At 36.8% G+C, this 13967-nt stretch overlaps 2 protein-coding genes across 3 annotated transcripts in view; one reads left to right on the plus strand and one right to left on the minus strand.

Annotated features, from left to right (window-relative positions):
- Window positions 1-735: 735 nt before the first annotated feature.
- On the minus strand, window positions 736-4717 carry rnaset2 (ribonuclease T2). Of its 2 annotated transcripts, none has more exons than XM_077564876.1 (10): window positions 4565-4717; window positions 3947-4018; window positions 3796-3850; window positions 3437-3489; window positions 3039-3096; window positions 2906-2970; window positions 2704-2817; window positions 2551-2596; window positions 1962-2036; window positions 736-1862 (listed from the first exon to the last, which is right to left on the minus strand). In XM_077564876.1, exons 2-10 carry the CDS (start codon window positions 4009-4011, stop codon window positions 1713-1715), a joined length of 681 nt encoding a protein of 226 aa, XP_077421002.1. In that variant the 5' UTR covers window positions 4012-4018; window positions 4565-4717; the 3' UTR covers window positions 736-1712. The 2 variants fall into 2 exon arrangements, with proteins under 2 accessions (XP_077421002.1, XP_077421003.1); XM_077564877.1 differs by having other exon boundaries at window positions 4524-4678.
- A 2869-nt stretch (window positions 4718-7586) lies between these two features.
- The window catches only part of myom2b (myomesin 2b), a 30000-nt gene continuing 23619 nt past the window's right edge, over window positions 7587-13967 (plus strand). Inside the window, exons 1-7 of the mRNA XM_077563575.1 lie at window positions 7587-7691; window positions 9578-9681; window positions 11840-11897; window positions 12034-12188; window positions 12278-12364; window positions 13431-13519; window positions 13761-13808. Coding sequence (XP_077419701.1) covers window positions 9599-9681; window positions 11840-11897; window positions 12034-12188; window positions 12278-12364; window positions 13431-13519; window positions 13761-13808 — 520 coding nt within the window. The 5' untranslated portion in view covers window positions 7587-7691; window positions 9578-9598. The remainder of the gene's footprint in view (window positions 7692-9577; window positions 9682-11839; window positions 11898-12033; window positions 12189-12277; window positions 12365-13430; window positions 13520-13760; window positions 13809-13967) is intronic.

The following is a 13967-nucleotide window of genomic DNA, read 5'->3' on the forward strand; positions in this document are numbered from 1 at the left end:
GACTTGAACCGGCAGGGGAAACCGAACGAAACGCAATGTGACACTCTGATGGTGATTATATCGATTTTAAAATCCATTTTTTATTGATTGGATTATGTGTGTGAGCAGAGTGCGCGTGTGCGTGCACGGATCTGTCACATCAGCAGCTTCGCATAGCTGCAGTGTTACATAACCTGGGGTGGGAGGTTATGTAGTGAAGGCATGCTGCACTCTACCTGGGTCAAGTGGCCAAAGCTAAATCCACCATTTTAATTCGCCATTACCACAAAACAGGGCAGCAGTAGCTCACCTGTAAAAACTTAGGCCAGAGGGTCACGGATTGTAGAATGGCAGCTAATCAACATCATCAAATGCAGCCTGCTGTGTCGTATGGTTTCAGGATTATGGACATGGTGTCTTTGTTTAGATAGGATTAAAGCTCTATAAGGGGATCACAATATTAATATCCATACAGATGGAGAAGATACATGCAATAAGACAGGCTGAAAAAACTGCATCAGCGCAATACTGCACTCGCTTGTCGCAAGTTTGCCATTGAAAAGACGATTTCATATTCAAAATGCTAATCAATCATAATTACAGGGTGACGTAACACTGAGCACATTAAGTGAATATCTCTTGGACATTGCAAAAGAAAACAGCATTACTTGGTAATGGAGTTTTTCATAATAAAGTGGCTAGATTCATGGAAATGAATGCATTTATTTTTACAGTTACTTATGACAAAAAAACATACACAATGAATCAAACTTTTTTTATTATTGACATTTAATAATGAACATATTCCTATTATTACCTCACGCTGTGAATTTACAATAATAATTTTAAAAAAAAAACAGCACCATATAGCAACCATAACAAAATTCCTTTGGACTCTGCTCCCTCGACATGCTGAAATGAAGTAAATCAAGATGTGCGATGTGTTAAATAAAACAAGTACGGTAAACATAAAAACAACAACTACTGTATGTCTATGACACTATTTGAAAACATTTAGATAATTGATCAAGTTCATTAGTAAATAGGTTGAAACTATAAAGAGTAGCGAGCTGACAAAAAAATGGAAACTCTTTTGTCAGGGACTACAACTATTAAAGTACAGTGCAATATTACATTGGAGCAAGCTCTTTTGCATTGCTACTTGTTAACTCACTCACTGCCATTGACGGCTATAAACGTCAAAAATTCATTTGAACTATTTCTATTAATTTAACATTTTTTTCCCCACTTTTATTAAGAGTATGAAAACCTAGAAAACTAATTTTATTGTACATTTAGAACAGATCTAAAAAATTGTGGTTAATCGTGAGTTAACTAGTGAAGTCATGCAATTAATTACAATTTTAAAAAAAATTCTCCTGACAAGATGATTATTAAAAATTAGGGGCATCAGGCGATTAAAATTTGTAATCATAATTAATCGCATGATTTCAATAGTTGTCAAATAATCACAAATTTTATATCTGTTCTAAATGTGCAATCAAAAAATTATAGGTTTTCATAACCTTGTTAACAAAAGTAGAAAAAATATGTTAAACTCATAGAAATAGTTTAAAAAAAAAACTATAGAAAAGAGAGAAAAAAAATAGTAAAAATGATTTTTGGACGTTTATAACCGTCAATGGCAATTAATTGGTTAAAAAAAAGAAGCAGATACAGAGAATGAGTACATTTGTAAACACTGACTCTAGTGTGCCTGTTGTGTTAGTATTTCAAAGAGGTGGATAGTAAACTGGTACGTCAGGGTCGCAGACACTGAACGCGGAACCTCGTTTGGAGATCATCTCTTTCTCACAATCCAAGAGGGAGAAGTCGGGGCTGAAACAAATCTCCATTTGACCCAAAAGCTGCGCATCGGTATTCTAGAAAGCACATCACATATTGAGTTCAACTCGGGAGCTCACTCTGAATTCAATTTGTGCCGATTCCAACGTTCAATAATTGCTATTCGACGCTCGTACCTTAGACGAATGGACACATTGTATCTTAGGTTTGACGCCATAGAAGTTTTCTATGACTTCTTCGATTTGGGAAAACTACAAAAAAAGACACAAAAGTGGAACAATCCAAGATTATGACCTTCTGTCTACCACACTCTTAATCATCATATCATTGAAGATAAGAATACAAATCCAGACTTTATTGAGCCAATGTACATATTTTATATTAAAAAATAATTTAAAAAAAATCTCATGCCACATCACTGGGCAAAAACAACACAAAAAAAGTATATTTACTAAAATAATGACTATCTTGTCTGCGGGATTGTGGGGCTGTTTAGCTATTCATCTTTTGTATGAATGACAACAAGCGGACACAAACAGGTTAATTGATGCTTCTGCCATCTAGTGGAACAGCATTTAATTGTTCTACTGTACCATACTGTATGCCAGTGGCATGATAGATGAATAAAGTATGTTACATGTAATAAATAAAACAGTTTAAGACCAATTATGTAAAACTGGATCATTTGCAGGGAATTACTGGTCTACACTTCCCTCTCGCTTATACATTCCATTCCGGTATACCGTGAACACAACAAATACTTACTTTGTAATTGTTTTCAGATGGGATGATGTCAAATTTCTTCAGGACGCTACAATAACAAGGACATAGTTTGAGAAAAATAATATACTGCGGAAGTTGTCAAGCTGTAAATGGTGAACTATAAACTTGTTCTAGTGTCGTGTGAGTTTTTATTACCTATCCAAGTCCACTTTATGGTACAGTTCCAATGCCTTGCTGAAATATTTATGTTGACTGTTTAGCGCAGGCGCCTTGGCAGCGCATGTACCATGTTTGTACCATTCGTACTTCCTGTTGCAATAGAGTTGAGCATTTACTTTTGGGAAATAAAACTAATCAGGTGATGGACGGCCTCCTTGCACAAAACGTTTCTCCTTACCAAAAGGATGATGATGCAGGTTTCAGTAAATCAGGCCAATACTTCTCCATTTCTGGGAGCAAGTCCTGAAAATAAAATAAATTTGAATATTAGTTATTATTTTTTTTAACACTTAGAAAGGACAACAAACTACCTCTATTTCAGATGAGTTGAAATGCCATGACGCGTTACAAGTGATTCCTTTATCAGGCCTGAAAAAAGGACAAAATATATTTTTTTAAATCATGTATATTAGATCCCTTTATATTTTTATAGTGAAAGTGAAGCAATACATTAAACCCGTGGGCAGTATTTTATTTTGAAATGGCTTGGTCAGAATCAACAAAAAAGCCAAAAAATGGTCACGATAACGCCTAGGGGTTAAATACAAGGAACTAAAAAAAGAAAAACCTTATGACTGCTTTTATCATATTAAGATTTGAGGACTAAATAGATAAAAGGCAACCCATGAGTTTCCATTTGGTATCTCCCTTAAACAGAATCCCCTTCTGTCTTCAAGTATCTCTCTCTCACACACACACACACGCTTACCAGAGTCCATGTAGTGTCCAGTAGCTAATGTTAGGATGATGACAGGACTCCGTCTGAAATGTATCACAAACATCTGGTTTCAAAACATACATTAAGGCTCACAGTTAAAGATACATTTACATCATGAGGGAAAGAAAAACAGCACACATCGGCACCATCGGTGCATGTTGTCACACTCAAAAGCACACGGCCTCATGACAAACGTCACATGACCTCGCCAGTTTAAATGAGTCAGTGACAAAACAAATCTGAAATAGGTCAAATATACAATTTGCACAGCAGAGAGGAAGGAGATAAATGATTAATGGCTTTGCATCCAAAGAGTCAAGTGACTAAACATCATTTCTAAGGAAACTCACAGTACAGAAAGTGTTAGGCCAGTGGTGGGTGAGGATGAGTTTGGTCCACATGTGTCTGAAAAGAAAAAGTACACTCCAGAAATAATTCTTAATCAACTTATTAAATATAAACACAAAAATACGGTGAATGACTGGGGTTTCCTGTACTTACGGAGGCGACATAGCAAAGGCAGAGACTGCTGCCAGACAGAGCAGAAGAGGATACCTGAGACTCATATTGAATCTACAAAACAAGAAAGACTGTGAATTAATACGTTTTTATTACATCAACACCAATAAAAGAATACATAAATACAATTAAAATTGAGGTGGATTCATTAGATAAACTCACGCAACTGCCTTGCCCCCCCCCCCCATTAAAACTGATTAATAAACTTTTCTTCGATTAACCAATCATTATTTTAGTTGAATTAATATGCTTGAAAACATATCAAAATGCTTATCGATTATGACGGTTTCAAGTGTGCCCCCTCCTTTCTCGTGCAATGGACTATATTCTATCTTCTTATACTGCACACAAGAAGTAAAGAAAATGTGAGTATTTTATGTCAAAAGGTTGAAACGGTGAACTGAATAAAATGTTGACTAAAATAAAATGATATGCCCAGACTCGACGGAGATTCCGTTGTCTTTAAATATTAAGTTTACTACTGGGCATGTAAGTGAGGCAAAGGTTCAAAAATCAACGAAACGTAGAACACATACAATTCAAACGCCTCGGGACTCACCGCGTTTCGCGTTGAACAAGCGTCAAGTAAAAGCAACTTACTTCGTCCTATATTGCAAAATTGCTTCGTGAGGGCTGTTGACTTTTGTCAGCTCATGTTCGTGACGAAAACGGCTCGGTGAAATGTTGATAGCGTCTGTGGTTGTTTACGTCCTGCATGTACTTCCGCCTCTTGCCTTGCCCGTTCAGCCAATCACGAGTGCCGTCGACCACATGCTTAGTCACGTGGTAAATTTGTCAATCCATTTATTGCTCGCCTGCGTTTCACTGCCTTTGAATGCACACAGACACGTGACAAGATGTTATTATTAGCTACACGTACTCTAATTACGTCTATAATAAGCACTGTATGAAAAAATGCATTTACAAAAACGATACTGATGCGTTTTGTATGTAGAAAATACATGGTTATATTTTTGGGCAGTACAAGTACGAATAGGCTCCATTTGTACTGGCGAGTGTATCGACCCTAATGAGGATGAGCAGCAAAGAACATTTATGGAATTCGCAGTGGTGCAATTGTAGAGGATTACAGCTGTTTTGTCCCTCGCAATCCGTTCTTAGCAGTATTTTTCCTTTATTGAGCCCATATGTATTAGAAAAATCTCACAGTCACAAGTCCTACTGTAGCCTACACAAATAGATCAATAAAAAAAATCAGGTTCTCATATTTTTTTTTAATTTTTATTATAGGTGAGTAAAATGAACATTTTTGTTTTATTCTACTGTATATGCTGTCAACATAGCTTCCCAGTTCCAAATACAAGTCATTTAGACTAGAGCATTGTCACACAAGTCAGGCAGGTTTACGGTGTCTGCCATCGAGGAATGAATTGGTCTGTCTGTCACTATATGGGGCTGTCTTAGATAGATGAGGATAGATCATTTGTAGTAAATTAGTAACATGACTTAATAATGTGCCTTTGCACAGTGATTGGGAGTCAGATAGTGTATCCTGCTTGTCCTCATTTGGGTGAAGGCAAGAGGTGAGGTACACAGTAGACAAACAACCGCACCTATGAATAATTTAGAAACTTCAATTAACCTGATATGCATGTTTTTAGAAAGTGCATGAGGAGAACATGCACACAGGGACCACACAGGGAGGCCGGAGCTGAGATTTGAGCCCGGAAATGCCAAAGTGTAAGGCAGACATGCTAGCCACCATAATTATGTTGTCCCAAAAAATATAAATATTTAGAAACATTCTTATCTAAGTTTGATGCAGGACCTACACTGCCAAAATATAACAACCTTGTTATTAAATATACAGCCTCATAAACATGAATTTAATTAACAATCAACTGAATATATTTTATGAGTCGCATTTGTACAATGACTGCTTCACAAATCCATGTTCATCAGACAGGCTTGATTAAATGTATGAATTGCCACGGGGCTCTTATTAAATTAATGACTCATTATGATCTAATGCACAAAATTAAGCTTGTCAGGAGAGCAGAAGGAGAGAATCATTCACTGAGCTACGATACGTCACTAGGGACTGGGGAAAAAAATTACCACCACTTAGCTACCACAGAGCTTTGATTTACCAACTTGTCGCACTCTGCCACCAAAATATATGCTAAAAATAGAACTGGGCTTTGTTGTCACAGTTTGAGCCTCTGGCCAACAGGGGGGCTCTTTTTGGCTCATTTCAGATGATGACTATTTGTAGCAAGCGTTTAACTTTCCAACTCTTGAAGATGTTTTACCGGTATCGCCAGATTTAAAAAAAATAAAAATAAAATCTGCAACATTGGGAATGAGTGATGAGTGATTCTTGTCTCGTGTGAAGTCTTTTTCACAGGTTATCCAACATGTCAGGATTACAGTATAGGCCAAGCCAAGCTGTAACTGACGCTTGTTTTATAAATAAGCACTGGCTAAAGTTCAGCATGCAACACAGTGTCTAAACACATATCAGTACTTCTCAAAATGTGATTAGAAAGAAACAATTGCTCAAGTCATTTTTAACTCATTATCACATTATGTCTGAGTATTTTCTCAGTCAGGTCATGGGAAGCTGCAATGGCAACGGGATTCTTTTTTTTTTTTGTAGAATTTGTTGTGCTTTTGTTTTTGTTTTCCAAAATTGTTTAAAGCAATTATGCAACAATACAGTGCCATGTCAGAATTTAATGTTTCAGAATTCCAGGAGGAATAAGCAACAGGGCAAGATTAAACAGAAACAAATCTAGAACATTGCAAGAAAAATGCACAATTTTAGAATTTAAAAAATATCTTAGCAACATAAATGTCTACCTGGACGAAGCTCTAGAGTCTAGACTGATGATCTTTATAAGTTATTGTAATGAAATAATAATCAATTGATATGAAATGAATGCAATCATTTAATAATTAGATATAATAAGATATATTATCATCAGATTGTTAATTGTCCAAATTTTTATGTCTGAAAATGCCATTTTGTTGACTTAGTTCAAGAACATGTGTCAAACTCAAGCCCCGGGGGCCAGATCTGGCCCGTGACGTGATTTTATGTGGCCCACTAAGTTAAATCGACTTAATGTTTCTTGCAAATTATCTTCACTTTTTACAACACAGATATGATATATCACAACCATTTTAAAAAAAAATAATAGTTGAACAATCAATTATTTACTGGCTTCTAACTTCAAAACTAGTTATCCATCAATTTGTTGGATGAATGTGATAATATAAAATGACCGTACTGTCCGTACATTTAAAGTTGTGCTTATAAGTTTACATAGCCTAGTTCAAAATGTATGAGAACAACTGCATAAGTGATAAAGAAGCTTAATGCCATACATTTTCCGTGTCATTAAACAAATTCAATCCACAATGTAGTTTGGAGCATGTTTTATTTAAATACAATTGCATTGGATAGCCCTTAAAACGTTTCTCTGATTCTTGATGTGCCAACCAGCTTTCATTTGCTATTTCAACTCACATGCCACAAATGCTAACAAACTGTGCTAATCAAATAGACGACTGGTTATATTAGCTTTGAGTCTTGAAGGATCCTGGTTATATATAGGCATCTCTCTCTCCTTTTAAGGCCTCAGGGAGAGGCGGGTGGGGGTCCGTTGGAGACGCTGGAGGTTTACTTGGCCCGGTACTGGGTTTAGGCTCCCCCGTGGATTTAGGCTGACAACCGAAGTCGCTGCAAAGGAAATCTCAAGGGGTGAGCAAAGCTTTGTCAAAATATTATAATCCTTTTTTTTTTTTGTCTTTCCCGTGTTTGGAATTTTAATATACTTGTGTTCCAAATTGAATGGGCGCAGGTGGGAACAGGCGGGTATATTAGCTGGGACCACATGACAGCACAAGGTGTTGTGCAATTTTATGTTGAGATATTACAGAATAAAAGTGATGTATCTAAATTGCGCTTTGTCTAAATCAGTGTTTGCTGTCCGATAAAACAAGAGCTACAGATAATGTGGACAGCTGTTTGCGTGTTCACCATAGCAACATCCTGGAGTCTTTTGGGCCTTTTGCGATTGTTGTAAAAATGCTTGTTTCAGCTCCGAAAGATAATGTAATACCATTTGATCCTAATGGGGCTTTGTTAAAGCGTCTTAAACATTGCATGCATGTTGTTTTATCCAGTGTAGGAATGTTACATGTTTGTACAATTTTAGCTGAGCATTGCCAAGGTTTACTGTTACAGGGTGAGAGGCTTAGGCGCCGTTGGACAGTTTGCACTGTTGGCCAGAGATGACGCACTGACTTGGGCAGCTTACTTTTCAGTTGACTTCAACTTGAATGCACCTACAGTAATATTACTTTTCATGTTACTGCTGGTTGCGTAAGCGAATAAATGAGGTATAAATAATAATAATAATAATAATAATAAGTTGTGAAATGTATTGACATCATTTTCAGGGAACAGTAAGTCTCGGATTTTTGAGGTGAAAGGTTATGACCTGCATTTTTGATTGACAGGTTTGGGTTAGTTAAACATGACTAAGCAATGTGGAATAGATGTGGATATAGGATGTCCTTAATAGCTTTGAAGAAGTTGGAGAGGCAGAATCAGTTCAAGTGTCAGCGTAATATGTGGCTTACATAAGTTAAATGCTGTATGTTGTATTGTCACTGTGTATGTATGACGCAAGATACACATGTGAATCCCATCATGGGATTAATGCAAATTATACATAACCCTCAGTGATGAAATTATTCGTTATTGGAAAAATGTTAACATTTAAAGTCCATAAATGATAAGTGAGTGTAATAGCACTTTGTAATAGCTTTATTTTGTATAGTGATGGGAAAATGAAACTTAATGAAGCTTCATGAAGCACTTGTGGTATTTTTCGACTCCTCCAGGTTTTAAGAAAAAGGCAAGAGCAATAGAAATTTATTAAATTTCCACTGCATTTTTAAACCAAGAGTGCCATCTAGAGGAGTCAAAAAAATATCGCATGATTCATGAAACTTCATTTGCCCATCACTAATTTTTTGCAAACAGTATACTGTTAATTTCCCAAACTGAACCCTAATTAGAAAACTATAACCTTGTCTTTGTTTATTTGTGTGAGCATGTGTCTCTTTAAACCTTTACGGTGTCACCTTGTCATTGTAAGGCAGCCAATGAATGAGAATGTCATGTTTCCATCTGTGTGAATGCGTGTGGCCATGTGTCCATCCAAGTTCCATTTTGTAGATGGCGCTAACACAATACTGGACATTTCTTGAGGTACACTTGCACAATCTAATAATAACCAGTACGTCATACTGGAGAAGACTCTCCAGTATTTTGTTCACAGCATTAAAGGGTAAAGTATTAGTATTACTTCTCAGAATGATGTTCTACAGTTGTACATGAGTGGACCAAACCTAATGTTGCCTGTATGTGTATATTGTGCATTTTTTGCCACCTCGTACTTCTCAGCCATATTTTTAGATAACTTTTGTCACCTATGATAAAAAAAAAAAAATCTAAATTAGCCCCTTACACAATCACCTGTGGTTGTCCGTGTGTGTTATTATCTCGGTGCTGTGTATTATTTCAGGTAATGAGTCACATGTTGTATACAGTACAAGTGCGTGTTGTGGATCCAACAGGTCCGTATCCGTGGTGTCACCATGTGGGGGCTGATCAAGCAAGGGAGTTACAACCACGAATACCACCATAAACAGAGCCAGTATGTGCTTAAAGAATACAGCAGGTACGGGATAGCTACTATGCTAATGCTAATCCCAACTAAAGCACTGTTTTCATGATGCTAATGATGCTGATAGCGTTCTTATTAACAGTAATGCTTTAACCATTGTAAGCTTTGCTTGAAAATGCAGCCATACTACAATATTCACAGTTTCTGACATCTTTAAATAGTCACACTTGAAGTCCAAACAAATTCACTTTAACATGCGTCCCATGGTTACGTCAAGCTTATATTTAATATTAATGTGATTGCGTGTGACAAGTAACACAAGTCCTCTCAAGATCCGCCTCCTGTTTGGACAGCAGTCTAAACACCAGGCGGAGAAGTCAGGGCTTTGGAGGAAACGCTTGTGTCCATTCTGACAGCTTGTATTAAGAGGAAAAAGAGATCAAGTGCTGCTTTGAGCCGTTTGATTCCCACACGCTAACTCATGGCTGCCCACACTCAGCTACGTCTTTTCACAGAAAGAATACAAGTGACATTTTCTGCCACATCACTGTTGTGCCTTGAATTCTGTTTAGTGCCTTGTGTTTGTTATTTGCTGTGATTCACTTCATTATTGACTATTAACAATTTTTTTATTTTTTTTAACCTTCCTCCTCACATTTCTTGTCTCTTTTTTTGAAAACTTTTGCTATTATGCCTCATAAAGCTGACAATTTTTTTTGCGTTGCGGTGGCATGCTCACACTTCACATTTTTCTTTTTTTAATGTATTGCATATAATTCAAACTAATATGAATATGATATGTATTATCTGTCCTGAAGGATTCATGGGGAAAATAAAACTACAACTTAATGACATCTCCATTGGGTGTCAAACATTCAGTTATTTTGCTGTTAATTAAAGCTTTACGTATGCTTGAACGACTCATAAACCTACTTTCATTGCCAAACAAGAACAACAGCAAGATCTTTGATACCTGGGTAGCCTATTATATTGAATAGCAATTATTTACTGAATATTAACTTAAGATAGTATAAAGAAGAGAAGAGATACATTTTTTTTATCTTGGATCTACACCTGTATCGGAATCTGCACCTAAATTGAATGGGTCCCTTCTTGGACCTTGCTCCACACACCATCCCTAAAATATATATTACCAACCTGCCATTCACTAAAATTCTGATTTTGAATTTGGTTCCTCTGTCAGTATGCATCACCCACCCACCCGACAACACATCATATTTGAATAGCGTTGCTTGCTTTCGTCTGAATTCCACAGACGAGCGGATTGTCTCTTCTACATTTGAGAAGCATTGGATTTTCGCCGAAGGGCATAAAATCAGTCTAGACGACACCTTGCATGACAAACACGCCTTCATACTTTTGGTTCTGTTGAAAACACTCTCTGGGGTTCAGCTGTGTATCGTCTTTTTTTTTTTTTTTTTGGTATCATATTTTTAAAGCAAGCACGTAATCAGGAGAGTTGCATTCACTCGCATCTGTCACATCTGATTTTTGTTATTTTAAACAACTTTGTCTAGAAACTCCCTGCAGAAAAAAACATGTTTTATTTCTCAGCTTGTTGAGAGGTTTGTGGCAAGCTAGTCTACCATGGCTATATTGCTAACAAAGGGAGATTTTTCCTTTTTCCTCTTTTTTTTTTTGTTTTGCAAGGTGGAGCTTTCCATTCCGTATGTCCTATTTTGTGTAGGGTTTTAAAAGTTCAAAGTTTGTAAAAACCTACACCACTGTAAAATCAAGATTATATTGGTGTCATTAGCACGATTAGCATAAAAAAATGACTCCTCCGCATATTTAGGTGGGGCACAATAGCATTTGTTACAAGAACTTGTTGAAGAAAAGACAAGGGTTTGATTAAATATGGTATTTTCTGATCACTGATATGCAAAATGCTGGAATCCCACTACAAAGTAAAAATGGCAACTGTTCCTCCCAGCTCAAGAAGTGCTGCATTATTTTAATTTACTAAACTGATTCCAGGGGATGAAATTGGCACTTTTTTTTGGTCACTTTGAAAGAACTTTAATATGAAAGGTCTACAGATGTTACAATGTTAACTTCTAAAAATACACACATAGTTAGTAGGCTATTTGGTTCGGTCCAATGTTTTAGAATTGACAACTAAAAGCAGCCATCTATCATTGCAAATGGTTCATCTATTATGAAGTGATTTAACTTTGTGTCTGTTGTTTAGCTCTGAGGAGATGGTGGACAGATATGAATATAAAACCCGAGCCCACATCCAGGAAGTGGTAAGAATTTTGACACTTCTTGTTTTTAAACTGATTTCAAAACTGTACCACATAAAGAGAAGTGTGTGTGGGGGGGAAAAAAAGCATCTACAGTGTTGTGTTACGTATTCATGGGCATCCTTGATTTTCTATGTAGTTGAATACAAAGATGCCACGCAAGTATGTGCGAGAGGAGCCGACAACCAGGGGCCCGTCTTTCATGGTCAGACTCAGGTCCCACACCGTCTTTGAACACACTCCAATCAAACTTTTTTGTACTGTGGAAGGCTATCCTCTGCCTATTGTGAAATGGTGAGTAAAAAAAACTAACAAACAAAACATCCTAATCTAAAACCATGATAAAGTGACATGGTCTCTGGTCTACTATTCTTTTGACATAGGTATAGAGATGGTATGATCCTGGACATGTCCTCTGGAAAGTATCTAGTTGAAGCAAAAGGAGGAGTCCACTCTCTGGAGATTCCAAGGTACATCAAATAAGGATGATGTCATCACTTGCTTTGATAAACTGGTAGCAGTTTTTAAGTAGAGAAACCATATGAACTCCTCAAAACGTTCTCGTAGTTACTGGAATCAGGTGTCCATTAAAACCCTGGCGAACCAAATTTTGCCCCTATAAATTCTGCTACTAAAATAACAAAGACCTTTTATTTATTTTTTACAAATTTAACTTCAAAAGTCCAGAGTGCCACTTCTGACCCCTGCATGGGGCCATCTAGTGGATGAATATTGCACTTACATGAGCCAGAGTGGTGGTGACAAGATGGCTGCCAACATGCTGTTTTGTTGAGCTGGAAATCAATCCAAACAAAACCATCTTCTCAGCAAACCATCAGATGGTAAAATTGTGTTTTTTTGGTTAATCTATTTCATATCATGTTGCAGAATGCCTAGGAGTATGTTTTATATATATATATATTTTGATAAATTAGCAACTCTGATCTAGTTAAAAAAAACAAGGGTTAAAATTGAAAAAACATATATTTTGGTGTTCAGTGAACTTATAGCATTTAATGTATAATTCATAATTTTCCAAAGAAGAAAAGTGTTCTTGGGTTCTCCAGGGTTAAGGCAGTTGCGTAATGTCGACTGCTGGGAGCATCATGGCGCATAGTTTGGTCGAGGGAGGATAATGTATTTGCCCCCCCCCCCCACCCCTCAGGAAGCTCAGCTGTTCAAGTGCTGACCTCAGTGTTACATGATATCTTCAGATTCCTTCAGTCGTCTCGCTCTCCTCTGATCCAATCACCTTCAGTTCAGATCCTTCTCTGTATTTCGAACACCCCTTGGTACCCCGTGTAGGAAAATATTCAGCTTCGTATGGACTGTATAGTAAGAAGTGGATGTTGTCAGGTTGACAATAAAATATTGAAAAATGGCGTTGAGCGTTGTCATCATGGGAACATGCAGAGCCCCGAAATGGCTCAAGTTCACTTTTAGTGTGATATCTGTGAATGTAGTCGCCAAAATAAAGAAGCCACATGGTTTTATTGTTTGCTTTGTTTATTTATTTATTTATTTATTTATTTGCAGATGTTCAACTGATGATACAGCCCAGTACACGGTTGTGGCTGGTAACATCCACGGACAAGCAACAAGTCAGGCCTCCATTATTGTAAAGAGTAAGTCCACTAATTTTATAAGACCAGCATTTTGCCTTGCCTGATTTTTATCACTCCAATACTGCATTTGTCAAGTTCCGACTCGCTCACACACTGAAAACTTAAATTGATTTCTAATTGAGGTATTTATGATAGTCTTTTGTTTTTCTTAGTCTCATTACTTTTTATTTGTGTGCATGAAGAATCAAATGTTACCTTTCCAACTTCCGCTTATGCAAATATCTGTTTTGTCCTCTTGTAGGATACAAGAAGGAAGACTTTTGTCCATATGGATGGATGCCTTACAATTGTATGTGTCACAATTTACTCATAGGAAGTTATGCCAGTGGATGTTATTTTTTATGGGTCACAGGAAGGAACATAATTTCTAATTTTGGTGATGAGCTTAAGTTAGTGAAACCCGGTTTTATAATACTTGAATGTTCATGCTGTCTTGGAACTTTACATT

Source organism: Vanacampus margaritifer, chromosome 4 (genome assembly GCF_051991255.1).
Source record: "Vanacampus margaritifer isolate UIUO_Vmar chromosome 4, RoL_Vmar_1.0, whole genome shotgun sequence".
Classification (NCBI taxonomy): domain Eukaryota; kingdom Metazoa; phylum Chordata; class Actinopteri; order Syngnathiformes; family Syngnathidae; genus Vanacampus; species Vanacampus margaritifer.